The following is a 23,079-nucleotide window of genomic DNA, read 5'->3' on the forward strand; positions in this document are numbered from 1 at the left end:
ACATGAAGAAGTTATCCTTGAGTGTACCTGCCAGGACATGTAGCAGAGCATCAACTACCTAGCAGACCAGTCGCTCTTCCCCAAATGACACCTGAGCTCAGGAAATTCATCGTCAGGGCTAAACGGAAAGGGCATGAACACACAAGTACACTTGTAACTCTAACAAAAGCGCAGCGAGAGGAAAACCATTGGAATGAAAATTTACTGTGAGTTTCAAAGGTGGTTTCATCGAGGGACACGCATTCATCCTAATTTTGTGGCTTCTCTACTAGATAGATTTCAGACTGTTCAGGTATTTCAGTAGCAGCCCCTGAAGGCTGACTACTAGAAGAACCCAAATGCCTCTCTTGAATTGGCCCGCAAGAAAGCAGACACGGATGTTTTCATCTATTTATTTCCAAAGCAAGGACATGAGTATTGACCGCTGAGGAGGTAAGCCCTTGTTCTGAGGAAAAGTATCTGTCACCTGACTCCTCAGCCAAGCACAGCCACTTCTGCTTGCGTTTGGGATGAACATAGTAATCTGTAGCTCAGCTAGCTCGTACAAAGGAGTTAAAAGGCTGCTATGGTATACAAGTGGCTGTAGACAGCATCGACTTTTCTGTTCCCAGAACAAGGGCACAGGCACAATTGGGAAAGCTACGGAGAAAAGCGCAGTGGTGCTGGCTGCACAACCTGAGGAGTAAGAGTTACTACAGCAGGGAAGACAATGGGGCAGGAAGAAAACAAGACAAAGGAATTGTTTTATTCTTAAGGATGAACGGCAGGCTCTTGGGAGCTGGTTTTCATTTGCTTCGGTTACAGTCAAGCACTGTCCTCCCCAGAGCCCTCTTCTCCAACACTTCTTACACTTCCACCATCCAGCAGGGAAGGAATTCTATCTCAATATCTGTAAGAATGTGAGAGGAGAAAGAAAAGAAGAAACAGGAATCTTTTATTAGCAATGAAAGACAGGATTGTGGGAGCGGCTTTTCATTCGCTGCAATCAGAGGGCAGGCACAGGTGAGATGCATGGCAATGTTGTACAGGAAAACATCCTAAGCAATTCAGGCTAACAACAGTTCCTGCTCCACACTGAAAGCAGTCCTGGTCTCTGATCTGCCAAAAGGCGTCGCTCCCTCTGGCTAAAGAGTTCCTGCCTACCCCTTGTATTTCCCACACCTTGCTCTTTGCACGCAGCGAGAATGTTTGTTAGAGAACAGGCCTGGAAGCTGACTTCAGGGTTCTTCTGCCTGTTCTGTTAGTCAGTTCGCAGCATAGGCAAAAAACCAGCAATACAAACCGCCCTCTGCTGGGTCACAGAAATCCCCGCTCTCCTGAAGATTGCTCAGCACTGATGGGGTTGGGTCAGCCAAGTAACACTGAGCAAACACCCGAGCTGCAGTTGTCTCCTCCTGCTCCTGCTGCATTTGCATTTGCTGGTGTTGGCAGCATTCCTGGCAAGACCATGTAGCACGTCCAACTTTCAGGCCTTTAGCTATTCCTCCTTTTCTCTGGAGCCTGAAGAATGACCACAGCGTGACACCCACGCAGCACAGACAGAACCAAGGGAGTAAGTAGAGGTAACACCCAGTATTTAGGGCCTCTGCTTGGGCCAAAACCCTTCTGCGGAGCAAGTGTTGGAAAGCAAGCTTGTATTCCATCTATGGAGGACCTAAGTCCACGAGGACTAGAGGGAAACACCTTCCTTTTGTAGACCTGCCTCTCCATTTGGTAGCTCTATAAAGCAACGCTGTTGTGACCGACCAAACTACACCCTTCTCTGCTCTCTTACCGTGCCCTGAGCTCAGGACACAACGCTGTCTCATTCTTGCAGATAAGCCGATGGTGAGCACTGGGGGGAGCTGAAGGTGGTCCAGGGAAAGGCCTTGCCCTTTCTCTTTAGGATTTGCTGGGTCCTCCTAAAACAGGCCCTTTCATCCTTCAAGATCTTGAGAGGTAGGTGTGCACATGCGGTATGGCATACCTCAAAGGCTATGAAGCTGCCTTTCTTATTTTTGAGCACTGTGACTCTCCCTTTAACAGCTCTCGTAGTGCAAACACCTAAGCTAACTGCTTGACTGACAGCGGCACTGGCTACAGAAGGAAAATGCTGTCAGCTTTGGCCTCTGGAGCCAGTGTCCCTGGAGCACGCCTGCTCCAAAGAAACACCCCAGCTGTGTCCTGCTGCTGCAGCGGGGCTAACTGCAGCGGGCAGTCAGATGGCACCCGACTGCTCGGAGGCGTGTCCAGCTGGACAGTACCCTCTAGGCCAAAGCTGACTTATTCCACAGCTTGGCTTTCACTGCTGCAAATGGTTCTCTCTCTTACCATGAGCATGCACACAGGCTCATTCTGCTCTTAGTCACTCCTACCTTCTCCTCTCTGTATCGCCTCTCCTGCTCCTCCAGGCGCTCGACCAGCTCTGTATTCTGCCAGTCAATATACACGCACTGCTGTTCCCACCGGTAAGCCAGCTCGTCCTCCACCACGAGTTCCAGTAGAGCTTGATCGACAGTGGTGCCAATCAACACTTCCAGCACTGGCTTGACTGCCACGTCAAAGTCAAACACCTGAGCAGGGCAGTCAGGGAAAGAGACACAAATGACCCTTGATCACAGGCCCTCTTAACAGCGCAGCAGGAAAGCAGGATGAGCAAAGCACTTGTGCTCAAGGTGGTGCTGAGCTGTGCAGGTGGGGGCCCTGTGCCAGCTCTGGCAGGAAGCACTAACGCAGCTGGGGGCTAAATGACGAGGGGGCCACCAGGCGATTGGGCCTCTCGCATGCACCGTGCAACACTGCACACTCCCTCACAGCCACTCCGGAGCCTGCCAGAGAGAGGCAGAGCACTGCCCTGCACCCGATTGCTGCTCACCTCCCTCTTCCCAACCCCTCTCGGCCTGGATGCTCTTTCTAGGGGGAGCAACATCTCTCAACGTGGCAGCTCTTAGCTGAAAGCAGCACAACCAGGCCCCTCGGAGAAGCAGCCCCTTCCTGAATTTTTACAGCAGGCACTAGAGACAGGCTTGGTTGTTTTGAAATATGTCCTCTCAGCAGAAATCCATGTACTTGCTGCCCCAATTCTGCATTGGAAACTTCTTTCCGAGGGGAAACATCTTCTGACTGTTTGTGTGGCCCGGGCTTTGCCCCATACCTCTCCTTGTCCCGCTTGCGCAGCCCCATCTCTGCCTGCTGCTGTCTCCATGGTGAGGGGAGAGGGTGATCTGCGCAGAACTTCATGTTTCTGGCACTCCCCCTGCAACTCGATTACCTGCTGCCTAAGCTCTTTGGAAGGCAGCTCTAGAAAGGAAAAGCTACAGGTTGGATGCTGTTTTGCTTCAAGTCTTGACTTTTAACCCTGACAGTTCTCTAGGGAGAACCATAGCCAATGAATGGGCAGGAAAGTGCCTTCTGTGAAGGAAAAAACCAAAACCTAAACCCCAGCTGAAAGCAGACACCAGGTTACTGAGTAGGCCCTCTGATGGGGCCTGCTCCCTAGTTCTTGGGGAGGTCTGCAGCGCTTCTGGGGGAAGCAATGCTTGGACATGAAGCCCATCTCGCCCCTTTTCCCAGGGAGCGTTTGCCTTCCCCCCAGCCACCAGCGGGACACAGAAAGGCAGCTCCTGCCCCAAAGCGGGGCCTCTACTTTCTACAGGGCCCCCCCACAGCCTGACCTCAGCCCCAGCAAGCCCGCAGAGGACTGAAGGCGGGCATGGTGCCCTGCGCCTGCCACAGCCCCGCCACCTGGCCCCACCACTCACATGAAAGTTACCGCAGAGACGTGGGTGGGCCACACGAGGCTCAGGGTATTCTGCCCGGAGACGCTGAATACATCCTCCTCCTCCTTGTCCTCCTCCTCCTCCATTTGCTCTTCCCGCTCGCTCGCTGCCTCGTCCTCGCTGCACACCACCCACAGCTGGCTGAGGCGCATGCGGTGCTTCAGCCAGAAGGCGGAGCGGCATCTGCCGGGAGCAAGAGCAGAGAGTGCCTTGGAGGCTGCCGTGTCGTGGGGCCTGCCCCAGCAGTCCTCCAGGGGAGAGCCATGGCCCAGGGGCAGAGCCTTGGGGCGGCCCCGAGCCCCGGGCAGGAGAAAGCAGCCTCAGCCCCCTGGAGCCACGTTCCCAAAGTGGCTGCTGGGAAGCGAGGCCAGCAGACACTTTGCCAGGCGCTGCGCATCAGTGCCCGGGGGCTGGTGGCGGTGGGGGGGGAGGAGGCATGGCGGTGGTGGCTCTTCTTACTTGAAGTTGACAACAGCGATGGCATCCGGGAAGAGCAGCAGGTGCCTCTCCTTGGTCCGCCCGTGCCGGGTCACCTACACATGGTCGCTGAGGTGCAGCTCACGGCTCCTGCGCGACACGCAGGTGCGCAGCAGCTGTGGGGGCCGAGAGGCTTTCCTGCCAAAGAGCCCGTGGCGGGCGTGAGGCGTCCCAGGTTCTCGCTGTGTGCCGGGAGCAGGGCTGGTATTGCCCCTTCCGCTGCAGCAGTTTGCCTCTCCCATGGTGGCGCAGGCAGGCAGGTGAAACAACGTCCAGGTGCCAGACAGTGCCACGAGGCTGGGAGCCTGCGTCTCCACACACCGGCACAGCACTGAACTGGGGGACGGACGCTGGTGGCCGTGGCCGGGCTCACAGCGGGTGCCACCATGGCACATTGTGATGTGGTGGCTGGATCAGGGGGCTCCGGGTGGAAAGGGGAGGCTCCCCGGCAGCCCGGCACCTCCAACGCCTCCGAACTTCCTCGCTGGCGGTGAGGCAGCGTGGCTGGTGGGGCCGGGACACCACTGCCGGCTCACACCATGCCCCCTTGCTCGCCAGTGCCCAGCGCCAGTTCCTGCCATCGAGGGTCTCAAAGATGTGCTCAGAGACTGGGAGCTGCCTTTCTGTGTCCCGCTGGTGGCTAGGGGGAAGGCAAATGCTCCCTGGGAAAAGGGGCAAGATGTCCAAGCATTGCCCGGCTCCAGCAGCTGAGGCCATGCCAGTGAAACCACCAAACACCTGCCCCAACCAGCCCCCTTCCTGAGAACAAAGTGGTGCAGGCAGGTATGTTAGTGCAGCCTCACGCTTGCTTTGGCATGCCCTTTTAAGAAACAGGACACGTGGGGCTCTAGGCTTGATCTCTCGCCTAACCCTAACCCTAACCCTAACCCTAACCCTAGCCCTAATCTCAGGCGGGGCCTGAACCGGAGCCCACCAGCCCCCTCCCTGGACTAGAGAAAAAAGTTGTCCTGGCAGATACGTCAGTGCAGCCTCACACTTGCTTTGGCATGCCCTTTGCAGCCCCACACAACGTGGGGCTCTAGGCTTTCTCTTTCGCCTAACCCTAACCCTAGCCCTAACCTCAGGCGGGGCCTTAACCGGAGTCCACCAGCCCCCTTCCTGGACAACAGAAAGAAGTGGTGCAGGCAGCTATGTTGGTGCAGCTTCACACTTGCTTTGGCATGCCCTTTGTAGCCCCAAGCCCTGTGGCGCTCTAGGGTTTCTCTCTCGTCTAACTCTAACCCTATGCACACCAGCTTGTCAGTGGCAAGGGGAAGAGACCAAAACTTCTACACCAGACCCGCTCCTTCTGCACCTAGCAGTATTTCTGGGGCAAAAAGCTGCTGCGCGTGTCCAGAGTGGCACAGGCAGCTCAGTGGGGCCACACGAGAGGGACAGCTCAGACACCCCAGAGAACATCTGACTAACGTGTGCCACCGCAGCAGCTCTCCCGCTTTGTAAGTCCATCCACCCTGAAATCATGTCCAGATGCCAGAAAAGGGCAAGTGTCTTTTCCAACTTGCAACGGGACCCTCTCCCATGGCTTCCTTGGGAGCAGGGTGCCCCTGCTCACCAGGGCCAACGGGGCAGGCATGCTGTCTAGTTGCAGCCTGCCCTCATGCTCCTCCTCCCAGGCACTGCTCCTCTCAGGCCAGCTCCTCTGCTGCCCCTTTCCTTGGTGTCCTGGGAAGAGCTACAGCCAGGAAACATGACACCGGTGAGGCCTTGGTGCCCCTTTTCTAGGAAGCCACCTCCGGAGCAGCAGCACCTCTTGGTAACTTCTCTCCCCACCCACTGGTGACCACTCTTCTCTGGGGCCATGCGAGTGAAACAAGTCTCCCTGCTGCTGCTTCAAGGCTACACTGAGCCCTAAACAGGCACTCAGGTGCTAACCAATGCAGTCCACGTTCCTAGATGTACAAGCATATTGCCCTTTGTTGCCCTTCCAGGCATTCTTGCAAGGCTACAAGGATGCTGCTGAGTTCTTCTGTTTTTTTTTTTTTTAATATAGTTTTTATTTGACAAATGAGGAGCAGGCTTAGCTCTTGAAAACTGGAATCCAGACTGTTTCCTTACTGGATTTATGACTTGGGTGGTCAGAGAGTTTTTTGTAGCCTCTGCATAAGAGTGTGGCCTTGCAGCACTCCCCTGCTCCACCTGGCTGGCTGCACTTCCTCAGCTGACCTGAAAGGCAGCCTCTGCTGCTATCCCACAGGCAACGGCTTCATCTCATGGCACCTCTTTTCCTGCACAGTTCTGCAGGAGAACTGCCTTCCTTTTGCTGCGGACGGAGAACGGTCAGCTTTCAGAGTGCTGTCTCTCGCAAAACCCATGTGCATCCAGGCACCCAGCACTGGGTTGGTCTTAGTGTTTGCCCGTGGTTTGCAGAAGAGAAGGCCAGGGTGTGCTTTTGGCTCTCTCTGCTAGGTGTGCTGCTGTCCTCTGTGGGCTTGCTGGAAAAAGACTGGGGCCTATGCAGAAAGGATTTGGGGGATGAGAGGGGGAAACTCTTGGGGGGCTGGTGAAGACCCAGCTCCGGGGAGCGGAAAAGGAGCTCTCCAGGGAGCACCTGGAAGATGGTTTGGGGAGAGAGCCAGAAGAAACTGGTGAAGGCAAGATGGTGAGCCCTTTCTCCAGTGCCTTGTTCTAGACATTTCGAACAGGAACCTTGTCGGCACTTTTGGTTAGCTTCTGGTGCCTCACGCTGCCTTCCCAGCGGTTCTGGAAGGACAGGTCTGGCTCCGAGTGCCTCCTGCCCATCGATCGTGCTGACAGCATTTGTAAAGTGAGGCAGCAAAGGGACAGAGACGCGTGCTGGGTATCTCCCGCTCACGCTGCTGCTTCTGCCTCTGGGCTGCTCCACCTCAGAGGTCCGTAGAGCGGCTGCATTCAGCTCCAGGCTCTGGACTATCGTGGGCAGAGCCGTTCTGCTGAGTAGCCCTGGGTGTTCTGTGGCAAGAAAGAGCCCGTTAGGTAGCTTCTGGTGCCACCTGGAGGGAAAAGGTCTCTTTCCCGGTGGGACTATCTGCACCCTGGGCAGATGCCAAGGTGCAACCTTAATTCCTCTGCAAGTCCAAAGGTACTAAGGAAACACAGGTGCCACCAAGGGCAATATCCTGGGAGAGTGCCATTCCAGCGCATAGCCAGCAACTCTGTGAAGAGCGGAGGTTTACACACATTGAACATCTGGCCTGTGCTCTGTTTGGAGAGTGCTGTCATGTGGAGCTTCTGGGAAGTGTTGCAGCAGCAAGACCCTGCCAGAATGTATTGAACCCTCGGCACCTCTCTGCATTTCCACTGACGCCTTCCGCTCTCCAATTCGAGCATTGGCAGCAGCAGCCCCGGGTCGGTGACAGGCCTCAGTCCATGTTCCTACCTGCGGAGCTGCTTGTGTGCCCATGGCACTCCTCGGCCAAAGGGCTGAAAGGCAAGGCCGCGTCCTCCCCAAACACCGGGGCACAGTTGTCTATGAGGAACTCCACCAGCACCGTCACCTGCACGCAGAAAACCCTTTCTTCAGGCCAAGGCGCTGAAAACATCTGAAACGGTCTTTCCTGCTCCTGACTGCCCTTTCTGCACCAAAAGGTGTAGCTCTGTGGCTGCAGTTCTGTGAAGCTGCTCCACACGAGCTCAGGAGCTGAGGCAGCGAGGTGCCTTTGGCCGCAGCTGTGCTTCATGGTGAAGTGCCGCACAGGGCAGGGTGACTTGTCCCACAGTAGCAGCCACAAGTCAGAGCATAACGCCTTCTCGAGCTGAGCCCTGGCCTGTGCCTGGATTTTCTAGACAATTCTTTGATCAAAATAAGTATTAATACTCCGTAATTCTGAAAAAGTCCACAAGCCTCAAAGTTACAGATTCCATGATCCCCATCTGTAAGGCCTTATCTTCACTCTTGAGGAACATGGGATGGGACCTTGCCAATCCACTGACACTGGGTGCCATAAAGGGTGTGAAGGGGGCGCAACAGAGCAGGCACAGGGGCCGCGCAGTGTCAGCGCCTGCCTCTGCACTGACTCACCCAGCACAGGCTCCTGCGTCTCATGACGTGCATGCACACCCCATCTGTCAGCATTGCCTCTTCCCTGGCATAACCTGGCAGGGGCTCCAGGGCATGTGGAGAGCCCATGGGCGCAAGAAGCATTGTTGTATTCCAGGTCTGCCCGTGGCAGTGCCTTTGTGTTGGGCTCCCTCAGCAGAAGGGATGAGGTGTCTCCGAGGAGGTGCAGCAGGCCTTGCGAGGGGCTGAGCAGGGCCTTGCCAAGCACCATGTGCCAACAGGAGGCTCGAGGCCTGGGGGTGCTGGTGGACACGGGGTCACTGGGTTTCGTCCTTGGAGTTTTTCTTGATAGCAGCGAGATATGGTGGGTCTTGTGCGACACAGGTCGCTCCGTCCCACCCTTGCATCCCATCAGGGCCCATGGACTCGTGGACGTCAAGTTTGCCTAAACAATCTCTAACCTGATCCTCCTCGGCCAAGGGAACGTCTTCCTTCCTCCAGATTTCCTCCCTGGTCTCCAGGGTCTGGGATTCCTGAGGGCTGGCCTTAGCAGTAAAGACAGAAGCGAAGGCCGCATTCAGTATCTCTGCCTTCTCGGCATCCTTTGTCATCAGGCCCCCTGCACCATTCAGGAGAGGGGACCCACCTTTTCCCTACCCTTCCTTTTGCTACAGATGTATTGCAAGAAGCCCTCCTTGCTGCCCTGCACATGCCTGGCCACTTGCAACTCCAAGCGGGCGGGCCTTAGCCTTCCTACTCCCATCCCTGCCTACTTGGACGACGTCCCAATATTTGGCCCTACGGGCCTGTCCCTGCTTCCACCTTCTATACACTTCCTTCTTCTGTTTGAGCAGATTCACCCCACTTGCTCTTTCAGGCCATTTTGAGCCCACTTTCACAGCAGTCATCCCCTGTGGAGTCCATTTTCCCAGCTAAGAAGTGCCCTCAATCTAGACAGCGTCACAGTGTCCCCAGTGGGAGCAGGGCATCTGAGGCAAGACCAAGTCAGGATAGGATCTGTAAGCTTGTTTCTTTTATACTTGATTCTATGTTATTGAATATTTCGTAAATGTTATGTATATCCTATCTTACTCTATTCCATCCACCCCTATTCTATTTTTCTTCTGCAATTTAGATCACATGAACACAGTTTGGAAGAGCAAAGTGACTGGCAAGTGTCTCAGCAGCCAGATGTCTGAAAGCATCGGCTTACATGTCTTTCAGTGCTGAGCAGTTGTGAAGAACACACTGTCTACTGCTCTCAGTGCAGGTGTTTACACAGCACAGCCCCCCCGGAAAGCCTGCCATGTGGCATCACAGTGGTGCCCAAGTGATTGAAAGAGAAGGGTTGGACACTGCAGTCCATGGCTTCGAAGAGCTGTGCAAGAGCCCGTGCTGTCAGGTTGAGCTGTTCGTGGTTGGTCACTTAAAGGGAAGGACGTCATTAGTGATCTGGTACATGCAGTTGTTGCCAGCTTCAAGGAAAGCTGGAAAAATGCAAGAGCACCAAGCAACATATCCTAACTAATTTGCAAGGTGGGGTTCAAAGATCAACCACTTCTTCCTCTTGCGTCTGTATGCTCCACTAACTTCAAAGTAACTGTACAGGCACACTTTAAAATGTAGCCTTCCCTGTACTGAATATAGCACATTTTGCTTTAAAAGACCTGCTATGCTCTGAAATTATGTACACTGTTCTTCAGCACAATTTCCTGTTTATCTTTACTGTCATAGCACCTGAAACTCAATCACTGGGCTCATTATTCTAAATCGCTCTCCAGTTACCTTAGTTACAATTAAGATAACCTCTTGGGTGGTATTTCTTGGGATCAAGGCTGATTTATTTCTTGAACTAGTCAAGAATTGCTATTCTCTTCAAGAATATAGAGAACAATTGTTTCTCACATGATATTTATTGGATAACTCTCCAATCCAGCCTTGGATAAATTGTTTGTTTGTTTGCATCACTATAGACAATTTAAAAAAGATATTTGCTCAAATTCAAATGAACTAGAATAACCCTATTATTTAAATTCTTTTTTCTGATAAGACTACTGTATTCATCAAGAATTGTTATCCCTCACCTGATTCCAACATAGTTATGTCTGGTCTTGCATGTTAATTTTCCTTGGTGGGTTTTAATCTAAAACCACCTCAGCATCTCACTGTTCAGTGTCCACCGCAAAGAGAAGGTCAGATAAACAAAAAAAGGACAGCATTTCTTATGCCACCATAGTTAAATTAATTCAAGTTGCCTAAAAGCTACCCCTGATCACATCAGCCTGGAATGATAGAACATGTTGTAACATGCTAGTAACAATGTTTTTATTATTATTGCCACTTTTATTAGTGCTATTGGTTACTGACCAGGTAATCAGCCCTGAGAGAGCTCATGATCAGAAAGGAACCCATGTCTGGCATCACAGCAATAGTAAGTATTCAGGAAAAAAAAAAAATATATATATAAAATGTACTTGTATATATATATAAATCAACTGATCTGAACGGTGAACGTTTAGAGCACACTACTTAAAAGAAAGGTGTTGCAGTTTAGACTGGAGACGACTGAGAAAAGACATATTAGGTAACTACAAACAATAAAATAAACACCCTTCACACCTACAGCAATCTGGACAAGTGCTAGTAAAAAGAGACTGCAGCTAAAGTCGGAAAAAAATAAATCTGAAAGTCAGGGAAGTGAAGCACTGGCATCATCATTTCTGGACATTTTAAGAGGTTAGTCAACCATCTGTCAGGAGTGGTGAAGGATTCTTGCTGGAGCAAATAATGGATTAGATGTCTTCTCTGCGTCCTTCCCTGTTCCTATGCCTATTAAATGCTCTATTAAATGCTCTATTAAAGTAAATTCTGTTCATCATTTCTAAGTTTTGTATGAAATCAGATGTCTGTTTCTTTGAAAACCTGACACGAATTTTCACATGCATCCAGAGATCACTGGCCTTGTACTTCATCACACAAGATGTTTATATGCTTTTTTATTTTTATTTGAATTTGATTATTAGAATTTATTAAATATTAATGTCTGCTAATAGACATGTAGTTTTATGAGTTGTGAAATCACCATGACATGAAAGGCAACCATACCTCACTTTTCCAAGAAGAAAATACTAACAACCATGGATTAAATTAATGATACATATACAACCCCTTGCTTACACTTAATAAGAAACCATGGAACTGTGCAGATCCCCTCTTATTAAAGAGGCTTTCAAAAGCTTAAGGAGCAATCTCTGTGTCTGACTTCTCTGTAAGAGCTGCCAGAGTCCCAGTACTGACTTTGGTCCATTATTCTGTAGACTAAGATGCATATACATCTTATACACATGCAAGTTTCTTATTCAAAATGTATTTAAAGGAAAATAATACAGTTTATACAAAATGGTACTATTAAATACCCACTGAAGTTATGCAGCACATACCTCCAGTAATAATACAATTGAATATTAATGTAATATTCTGTCTCTCTTCCTCTAAGGAAAAAAAAAAAAAAAAAAGCACAGCCTTTTGCAACCACAGTAGGAGCTAAAAACTTGGATAAAAGCCTATGCTTGTACACAGAATAAGCATCTGGCATCTGTACTTTGCTGTGCGGAAAACCAGCTTGTGACTATTCACTGGTTTGTACTGACACTTGGTCTAGGACAAGATCATTTTCACTAATGAGGAGAAGAATAACAAGCATTTCAGTACACATTTCACTGAAGTGGGATGCTCATTTGTAACAAATATTTTAACCAGTAATTTAGAGTCCTGGCTTCACCAAGGTGGAAGAACAGGGGAAAAAAAAAAGCTAAAAAACACAGACATCAAGTCAGAATATTTTTTATGATCAATACTACCATCATGACCAAAAAAGAACTACCCCAAAAATAAAATGTTTGTCTTAACCTATGCTTACACGGATTTTACTTGGGTCCCTAAGCCAGCAAAGCTTCCAATTACAGACACACAATTATTTTGCCAGTACAAACTCCATACCATCAATTATATAAGTTATAGCAGTAAAGGGACTCTTATAAGTTCTATCTATATGGGATGTTCAATCAGCAATCATATTCTGGTTAGGATGCAATTTTTTTTTTAACAAACTCTTAAGGAGAAAAACTGCACAAATGCATCAAATAAGCGTGAGATAAATATGGTAAATAAAGTATTCATTGAATCTCCTTTCAAAAACTGTTCATAAGAGAAACAGTTATGGATTTTTCATCATGGAATTTATTAATTTCAATCGAATTATTAGTAAATAACCAAGTTATGTCATTAATTCTGTCACACAGTAGTTCTTTTCCTCTATCGGATAACCAGATCTCCTGTAGAACAGAAAAGGAATGTAAGTATGCAGAATAACAGGAATACTTTAGGGGAGGTATCCCTTATAATGAACATAGCATACTGTTCGTAGTGGTATAATTAGCAAGCCTAGGTACAGCTAATGAGTCAATGCTACAGGACCACAAATCCCCAAAAAGACAGCAAAAACTGCTTGAAAAATCTTGTTAGAAATTCTTGGATACTTAGACTACTCTGACAGCAACATAAACGTACATCTGCACTGTTACAAGCTTTTCATTAAAAAGCTGAATTAAAAAAAAATCCACTCTCTTTCTCATTTGCTGAAGGTGTGAAAGAATCAAACTTGTTTATGATTGACTCCATCAGTAGTTCTACTCCTTACTATTCACACAAATTTAATCCTATTTACTAGCATTCACTGTCAGAAAATAAAGTATGAGGTCAGAACAGTATTCAAGACTTTAATATTCAGAATTTCAAACAAGTCAAGCCATTAAGGCTCTCCAGCCCTTCCCACACTCATTTGTTCCTACAAAGTCAGGATGTTATTTTTTCTCTGAATACTTATCCTATAGCTTTTCAGTCATTCCTACCTGTCAGACAAATGACTACTTCTAAGCAGAAAAGTATGGATGTGGGATCTTTTCCAATCATGACAGCCCCACTTGCGTGATTCAGAATCTGGGGGGTTTTTGTTTTGTTTTGTCCAGCTCCAAACCAAGAGAACTGAGCACATGTTTTTCAGCTCTTTGATAGACTGCTAATGAGCTGAATTCCTTTAACGGGCTGATTAGCTCTCCATGCACAGAGAGGTAGAGGAGCCATTCCCCATCCCCACACACAAAATAGAACACCTTAAAGGGAAAGGAATATATGAAAGATTGCAATCACAGATGAAAACATGCCCATCCAGAGGTAAGTCTCTTACAAACCTGCTTTCCCCACTCCCTTATTTCCCAGTCTTCATTTCTCTCTCATTTGATTTAATTCATTTTTATGCCATAAAAAAAGTAGGAATACAGAAAGGGCAACAGTAATTCTATAGACTGACCCACAGCTACAGAGATCAAAACATAAATATGTGGTGTCATGTTCTAGCCCCAATCTGGAATATCTAGGTATCACTCAGCAACTGTCCGGTGTGCGGAGGATACTGCAAATCACTTAGTATGTGATCACTAAGCATCCAAACTCAAGTAAGCACAGTAGCAGCTCATAATTAATCCTCTGGGGTGCCCTACGGAAGATCAAACAGCACGGAGGTCCCTGTTCACCCAGACTTAGCCCTCCCTTTTCCCACGCTAGGAGGTAAGAGGGCATCTTGGCCACATTTCCCGATACTGGGGAGCAAGAGGAAGCAAGGAGATTTCACGGGTTGCCTTCAGCAACTCTCAGGGCAGATGAAGTAGCCATTGAATCAGCACCTAATGAACTTAGTCCAGCCACCCCCAGCCCTGCAAACTCATTAGTAGGTGAAGAACTTCGGGGAAAACTCACCGATGTTCTCTGCTTTTAACTTGTTCTGGGAACAAAGCAAATGCTTTCCAGTAAGATCTCTGGGGCCAGACTCTTTTCAATCGTGCTCAGCAACAGGACAAGAGGCAATGGGCACAAACTGAAACATGGGAAGTTCCACCTGAATATGAGGAAAAACTTCTTTACTGTGAGGGTGACAGCACTGGAACAGGTTGCCCAGAGAGGTTGTGGAGTCTCCTTCTCTGGAGATATTCAAAACCTGCCTGGACGCGATTCTCTGCAATGCGCTCTAGGTGACCCTGCTTGAGCAGGGGGGTTAGACTAGATGATCTCCAGAGGTCCCTTCCAACATCAACCATTCTGTGATTCTGAACATATTTTTCTGTTTTTCGATTCTAGTATAGTATCTCTCAGAGAACATTAAACAAAAATAGGAAAGTAGTAGAAAAAGTAAAAAAATAGTAAGAAAAAAATAGAAAATCCACCCCTCAGAGTAGGTGGGTTTTTTTATTACAAAAGTAATAAGCTGACACACCAACAACATCTAGAATCATGTGCCAATGGTTATGACAGATTCTCTGTAAACCAGAAACTGGATAAATCCTACTTTCTTTTCCTTAAAATCCATGACTTGACATAAGCTGTAGCATGAAGAAAGAACTGGTGTTTGATACTGCAATTTATGCTTTGAGGGTCTGTCTGAAAGTCAGAAGTCTCATTTTATAATCTATTATTCTTTATCCAATTTATTTATACCTTATTTAAAACATAGTATCTAATAGAGATTTTATAGACAACAGGCAAGTATATTACAAACACAGTATCTAAGAACTCCAGATGGACAGTTCTATTTCTTTAACTAATTTATCACCTCAAAAATAAGGCTGCTTTTAGACCTGTAAAGGAATATACATATTTTGGCAACTATCTGGACTCATTCCAAGCCCCCCAATCCACCTAATCACAGAGCTGACAAAGACATATCAAAAATATTATTTCTGGGTTATGGACAGGGAGGGGAAGGAGTGGATAGGTACAATTCAGATTGCTCACTTGAGATTAAAAACCTCTTATAGCAAGATTAATGTCCCTCAAATATTTTAAATGCATAGAGGCCAACAATAAAGCTGCCACCACCATCTGCGGTGTTCACACGTGCACTGAAAACTGGAATGCAGTTTAGCATAATACATGTTTCAGATATTAATTGCTTCTTTTTGCCTGAGCTACCTGTACACTTGAGAGAGTCTGTAACAATAAACCAGTAATACACACGTTCGGCACCATATTAAAGCACGTTACTGACACATTAACCTCACCGCAAACCCTGTTTTAGAGTAAGGAAGAAAGAATAAACTCCCACTTTCTTTAATTATCAATGTATCTGGTGAAATTAGACATCACACCTGAACAAGCTACCCTCACAGAGAGGGTCTGAATTTCACTGCTGTTGAACCTTAGGAAATTCATAATGATCTCTTGTACACCTTGTGCCTTCAATATTAAACCAATCCTTTTAAAATTTTATGTCCTTGTTTAGTGACTTTCATAAAGTACCATAATACAGTCCAACAATATGAACTACTCCAACCGATATATATCCAAGTAACATGGTTTTAATACAGAAAAACATACACAAGAATGAGTTCAATACCAAATTCTTAAAGCATAAATTTTGACAACATATTTCTTCTCTGTGTTGTTACAAACACCTGACAAACCATGAAACCTAGCTATAAGAGCAAACACTGTACTGAAAAAGCCCTGCCCATAGAAAGCTTTAAATATGAATTAGTCAGATGCATTTTTATTTGAGATCCAGTGTATACTGGGTACAGAGCAAGATACCCTGGATGCTCCTTTTCTCACCACCAAGAAAAGGAGCAGAGCAACCTGTGCGGTCAGGGCAAGAACATTTTATACAGAGTTTTAGTGAACTCCCAGAAGAAAAACCATGAGGACACATATTCAACAGCAACGGTAACTGGGACTAGTGATGACACGAACAAAAGCAGTCCAAAATCAGTAAAAATGCTCACCTCCCCCGTGTGCCTCTCCCGCTGTAACCCCTCCCCACTAAAACATGTATTTTGTCCTTAATTTAATATAGGATGGTGCTGGAAACAAAGGACGGTCCAAGCCGCAATTCTGTAAAGCCAGCTCAAGCTCACTATTTTCTATTTTGTTCTGTACCTTTTCAAACACATCACCAGTGAGGGTGTATCTCCTAAATCACCAGCAGCTTGCACTCAAGTGCTTAAAATACCTGGCAAGCAGTAAACGCAGCCAGTCTCTGCCCTGGGAAAAGGGACACCATCCATTGCCCCGCTTTATCTGCGCTCACCGACATCACGGTAACCCCTAACAGGGAGCAGTCACCGCCTCCTTTCACTGCGGCTGCAGTAACATGGCGGACCTCTCCCCCTCCCCCAGAACCCCCGCGCTGCCAACGGCTGCCACGCGCGAGGCACCGCTGCGGGACTCAGAAGCCAATGGCAGGCCAGTCCGGCACGCAGCTAGCCAATAGCAGCAGAGAGCGATAGCGGCGGGGCGGTGCCCCCGGCGGCGCTCGCCGTTGAAGACAGTACAAGATGGCGGTGGAGGGGTGGCGGCGTCTGTAGGGCGGGAGGTTCGAGCGTAACCTGCATTTGCCGCAGATTATTGCGTGATCTGCGAAGCAGCTAAGAAAGTACTTAGACAAGCGAGTTCACCTACACACGGTGCAGAACACTAAAGTTACTAGATGAGTTTGCGCTCCTACTGGAAACAGGGTCGAGGGTTCCTGCAAAGGGACGTGGTACCTCCCCACACGAGCTTAACTCCGAGCTATTTGAGACAGTATCTTTCTGTCAGCTTCCCCCTGCACCTTTTGTTTGCAGACTTTGGGCCAAGAGGAGGTAGTATGAACCAGCCAAAGTAGATAGTACATCTGTGTACTTTTAAAATTATAGTTTAACTGTAGACAATGGCTCCACAAAGCTTTTAAAACTATATTTGTGGCAAGAATGAAGAAGATGATTAAGAATACGGTTTCATTAACCTGTTGTGCCTCAGCCCTTTGAAAGTTTTCTCCTTCAGGAGGGCAACATAACTGTTACTCCTTCTGAATCTTGTTATGTAGAATTAAGCCTCTTAATCCACTTTTGCAGCCCTAGAGAGTCTCACGCCAGGTTCTCAAAGGGTGATGTGGAGCTCCCTTTCCCTTCTTGTGTGCCCCACATAGTGAGACAGCTGAATCCTCATTGGCACCTCACGTTAACAACCAATTAAATAAAGCAAGCACTATTTAAATTCAAAAGATTATCTCCATGATGATTAAGCTCCAAAACAAAGTAGTGCTTTTAGTTATAAACGAACTACATAACTTCTTAAATCTCTGCCCTGAAGAACAGGGCAGAGATGGATTTCTACTTGTATCTTTAAAGTAGCCTTTAGATGTCCTGCTAGGACCACCCCACGCATTTCAGAGACTACCACATCAACACAATGTCTTAGCTTTCAGCTTGGAGTAAGGAATAGCATTAAGAAGAATCTTCATCTTTTTTATATATTAATGTCAATACAAAAAATTAAAAATACATTTTTAGTACCTACTCAGATATCCTTAATACCTATAAGGGCTTCTACCTTGTTAAGTTTGGCTTCTAGATAAGGCCACTATGAGATGTTTTCCTTTGTATTTCAAGTTACTGGAGAAGAGAACAGCAAATTGTCAAAACAATCAAGGAACTTTTGGCAAGTCATGCAGTAGTGCTGTACAAAGCAGTATCTTCTTCCAAAAATCAAGTGACACCATAGCATTATATTGAATCATTAAGTAAGTTTTTAGTAAATTGGTATAGTACTAAATATTTAATATCAAGTATTTCATTTTGATTAAAATAGCCATTGCTAATTTTTTATCTCAGTTTCCCTCACTAAGTGCTCCAACTTAGGGGGAATAGACTATTTTCAGACAGCTGTAAATTTTACTCCTATAATCCCTACTCCCACACCTTTCTTGAAAGGTAGTCATGCAGATGGCCAGCTCTGACCTGTGGTTACACCAACAAGATAACAACATGAGAAGGTACAAGGTGTTACAGCTAGGAAAAGGGGAGTAATGTATACATAGATGGTTAAACTTGACTTGTAACTAGTGAGACAAGACAGTGAAAAACAGCAGAATTGAGAAACATCATAGATAACAAAAAGGGAGGAGGGTGTACTGGCTTAATAGAACTGCTGTCCAAAGTAGAAGTTGCTGGAGCAACTGTTTCACAAATACGAGATGAATGTATAAAGTCAGCAAAATGGGAAAAAGTAAATAGGGGCAGGCTGTTCACTTGGGAGGGGATGAGGCAGATAAAGAACAACAACTTGGGAGGGGCAAAAGGGAATATAAGGGTAACAAATCATGTAATGAGGACTGTTTGGAAGGACCTGCAGAACAGCTGTACACCTGATCACTGCAGGACTGTTGTTGCTCTGAGCATATATGCATCTGATTTACGTCTGTGGTCAGGGGTACCTGGGGTGCTTTCCCTAACACTACCCCATGGGGACAGATTGGACAACCTAACAGTTTCCTACAAAGGGTTGTAAAGCATCTGCTGAATCATGAAGTTTGGGGTAGAGCCTCTGCAAGGGTAAGGTTATCTTAATTTACTAATCACAGAACTGCAGCAATCCAGAGGCTGTCTAGCTTTCAAGAGGGCATGAAGTCTGTCTTCTAGAAAGTCTGGTAATTGGCAAGGATAACACCCACAGCTGTCCAATCTTAACCCACAGCTTCCACATGTCTGACAGTCAGGGGGCCCTTAATCTACCTGTTAGTTGAATCAAGGCCAAAAAAAGCTAATAGATAGTATTATGTCCTTTCAGCAGTCAGCTTAACAGCAAGAACTAAGAGAGGATCCATCTAAAACTACTTTGCCATTGCTTCCTCTTCAGCGTCTTTCAGTACTCCATCATCTGGTTCCACTGCTCACGCCACTCAGAAGATTGTAACTTTTGATTAAATGCAAGTTGTTTTTAAGAACAAACATTGACAGGACAATGCCTATAATATTTAAAGTAACCAGAACTTTTGACCTGAAACTACTTGGTTGCAACCATTTTGAGAGGATTTCCATGGCTTTTTTTCATTCTGTACAATGTCTTTCTTCAGTTTTGATTTAGCTTGCTGAACAATTTTTCCCTGACATAATATTACGAAAACAACGAACCTTCTGAGAGAAGGAAAGAATTTTGTCCTGGGTCATCGCTAATAAAACAGTAGCAAATACTGTAATGTAAACAAACACTCCACACTTAACCAGAACACTTGTAACAAACAACACCCAACAAGCTATGGGAAAGAAAGGTTCAGCTCTGGTCCAGCATTACAGGCATCTTCAGATGCAACTGCCACCTTCATTGAGCTTTTCAAAGCTTATGTCAAAACAAGCTTTAACTCTGAAAAAAATTTCACCTCTGGTTTCGTTTTTGCAGAATGATCAAGGAGTTCCCAGAATTTAAAGCAATCTTTAAGCAATAATTAGGCAGCCAAAATTTAATTCTCTTGGCTGGTCTGGCTGGTTTCAGTTAGATACTAGTGTTCTCCTTAACTTCCTTGAGAATTACTTAGCTGCTATCACCTAGACTCAGCTTTCCCAGCCACAGGCAGCTGTGGTCTTTTCTCATGCCCATCTGTGAGTAAATTAAACTCTTTCCAATCCTCAGAGTGGAAATAGAAACTGAGGCTAATAAACAGCTTCTAGGGACAGGAGCGTTCTTTTTGTTAGGTCTGTAAAATGCTTTCCTAACATTCCTAGCAGGCTCATTGTGAAACAAAGCATATTCAGGACCAGAACTATACCTTTGGACTCACTGTCCCTCCAGTCACAGTACTGAGTCTACCCTGTAACCAAGGAGAAAGCATGTGGAACTTGGTAAGGCTTCCTCGGGAAACTAGTCTAACGCAATGTGATCATGCTGCATGTGATCTCCGAGTCCTTTCTCCTCCTAGTGGCTTTTCTACTCTGTTGTGACCTGTCAAATCTGTTGAAATTAGATAACTTAGCTAATTAAATTAGCTAATAAAAATATGAAGCTTCTGTGAGTTTCATAGAAATAGATCTTTTGTAAATGAGAGGGACCATAATAGCAACCTCAGTAAGGGACAGACTATAGTATGAGGTTATCTGTTGTTAGACACTAAAAAAATCCATATGGAAGAAAGACTCCATAAATATTCTGAGTATATTATTGCAGTGTGCACTGTGCTGCACAGCAGAGAAAACAAGAAGATATGAAGGTACAGGCATTCATTCATTGTTACCCACAAAACTACTGCAGAACAATAAAGTTATTCCAGATTTATTTGCTGTATTATTGCCTTCTATGCAGAATTAAAAGAGCAAATAGACTTCAAATAAGCCACCAAGACAGGTGCTTTCTTGAACTCCATCTCTAAAGAATACTTTAGATGACATACTTGAGTTTGTATGTGCCTTTGTTTTTTCTGTGCCTGTGTTTTTTTCTTACCCGGTCTTCTATAGGGATGAAAATATAAATGATGCCCTGGTAAACCTTGTGCAGGTCTATTCTGATGTGTCCACCTTTCCAGACCTCTGTTAATTGCACTTGAAGACCAAGCTGATACAATTAATCTGTTGAAATTTAAAAAAGGGGGAGATGTAGGGGCAGACAGCAAGGGAGTGGACAAGGTAAGAGTTAAGGAGCCAAAAGCCTTGGGAGGAATAAATAGCAGTATGTAGATAAGGTAGTAGCAGCACGGAATGAGAAGGAGTGATGATGGGAACATGACCTTTGGGAAAGTACCGATCCGGGCTAAAGCTTATATAAAGGGCTTGCTTGCTTGAATAAAGCTGATTCTGATCCAGCACATTGGAGTCCGTGAATCAGACTGCCACAGTCTTCATTGAAGAGACAGCAAAAATGAGTGTGTTTGCCAGATGTGGATTAATTTACATAGTGCTGCCAAATACAGATGAGAGGTTTGTGTCTGTATAATCCAAAGGGACTTCACCTCTCCAGAAGAAGAAAGTTAACAGACTATTATCTATTTTCCTGCATTAGGCAACTGAGTTTTCATTTCAGTCAACTAAATTGTGCATTGCCTAGGGCCAGAACCTGGTCTGAATTAGTTTGTAATACAGCAAAAGTCATTACCCTCTTACCTTTTCATCAGTGTTCACTGGAGTGATTCTTATGCAATAGCCATACATTCATTTTTTTTCTTACAAAGGCCACAATTTATGCAGATCATACCACACTTTTTAGAGTCACACTTTTTCCCTATTTGTTCCTATATCACAATAAAAACATTGTGCAAATCAGAGCTAGGGAGCAGGAGATGAAATTCTGGAGTACTTTGCAAACATTAAGGAAACAAATTGACTTCCAGATTCAAGTAACTTCTCAGTTACAGACTGCTGAAAAGTTTAACTGAAGACTGCCAGCAAAAATGTACATCTTCTCTGTTCTTGGTTTCAGTGGTCCCAGTTAGGCAGTATTCCTTGGAATCTTACTTTTCCAGGTAGCATCTCTCAGGGCATCAAGTTCTTAAGAAATGCAAACCAAGATGTGGAGTCATTTATCTCACCAGTTTGTTCATTGGAATGATACTTAATACATAGTCATTTGTCCCAGGGCCATATCTTTTCAGACATATTAAGGAAAGCCCAATATTTTCACATGAAGCGAGCACTATGAAATAGACTGTAAGCAACAGTCTTGAAAGTGATAGGAGAAGCTCCCAAACTGTGGGCACAAACCACAACTTGATTGTGAACACTGGTGGCAGAGACACTTCCCAGTGTGCATGGAAGCGCAGTGAGTGCCTGTCCATAACATTATTGATAAACTGGTGTCATTACTAGCTATAGCTGTTTGCAATTGTTCCATGGGTTTGGGGACAAGGTGGACTGGCTAACGACACGAGATGAGCTTGTAGTCTGTGGGAGCTGGGTGTGAAGTAAGATGGTGGGAAAGAGCTCAGGGTTGGTGTCTGGAGTTCTGCTGAAGGAGTATGGAAAGAACGCACTTCGGGTTTTATCTAAGGAAAGCAGGGGTTGCAATAAGAGATGTGGAAAAGTAGTGGAGTCAGAAGGTTAGGAAGTCCTGTTAGAAGAGGAGAGAAAAATAACTGCAGGAAACTCCTCTGAATGCACTGTCCAGTTCATTAAACTAAAAGGTTTCAACTGCTGAGTGACTGAATAGCCAGCAAAGCCAGAGACCCACATGCTGTCGTGTCTGCACAGGGACTGGCACAGAACCAGGAGCTGCTGATAAACTTTGTAAGCCCATGGTCTACAGATTAGGGCATAAAGGATGACCAAAGTTAGACTACCAGTGTTGCCCCCCTTCGTATTTACCATTGCTGGCCGGTCTTTTGGAGGCTATACCAGTATCACAAAGAACCAACAAGAAGTCTTGATGGTAGCAGGATGCTTGACGCACGATGAGGAAGTATCTGTTGAAAGAATATGTAACACTGCAGTCTATGTAAATTGTTTAATAGATGCCATGAGGTGCAGCTCATCCAAAGAAAAGCAAAGCCGCACAAACGAGAGTACCAGCCAGAATGACTTTTGACAAAGACAATTTGAGATTACTGTCAAGACACTTTCTTCCCTCTTCTCCCAGTAACCATTTTAGATAACATCTAAAATTAACTAACAGTTTTTCCTCTAGAAGGACGCTGCAGTTTCCCACATACTGTTGATCATTTGAGATAGAGCATGTTTGTAGAGCAGAAAGTAATTTTTGAGTTTCCCTAGCCAACATCTTTTTTCCCCAAAATCCAATCTGGCACCACAAAAGTTGTCACATCATGCACAAAACTCATCCCATGCATTAGATGACCAATTTGTTGCATGATCCTATACTTCAGAGCTGCACTTAAGAAAAAGCTTTTATTTATTTTTCAGGAGCTCTCTTGCCTAGGGTCATGGTTGACAAACTAGAAATAAAGTACTCTTCATGAGTTTTCATCCCAGAGAAATAACCTATCATCATTGCTCTTCCCATACCCACATATCACTATCTTTTCTTCTGTCTGACAAATTT

At 46.1% G+C, this 23,079-nt stretch overlaps 1 protein-coding gene across 1 annotated transcript; it reads right to left on the bottom strand.

The window, feature by feature from the left end:
• Positions 1-378: 378 nt before the first annotated feature.
• Positions 379-22,383, bottom strand: LOC112995132 (radial spoke head protein 3 homolog B-like). Its single transcript, XM_064509056.1, has 4 exons — positions 3,741-22,383; positions 3,134-3,279; positions 2,355-2,552; positions 379-889 (listed from the first exon to the last, which is right to left on the bottom strand). Exons 2-4 carry the CDS (start codon positions 3,182-3,184, stop codon positions 878-880), a joined length of 261 nt encoding a protein of 86 aa, XP_064365126.1. The 5' UTR covers positions 3,185-3,279; positions 3,741-22,383; the 3' UTR covers positions 379-877.
• Positions 22,384-23,079: the final 696 nt, after the last annotated feature.

Source organism: Dromaius novaehollandiae, chromosome 3, assembly GCF_036370855.1.
Source record: "Dromaius novaehollandiae isolate bDroNov1 chromosome 3, bDroNov1.hap1, whole genome shotgun sequence".
Taxonomy (NCBI): Eukaryota; Metazoa; Chordata; class Aves; order Casuariiformes; family Dromaiidae; genus Dromaius; species Dromaius novaehollandiae.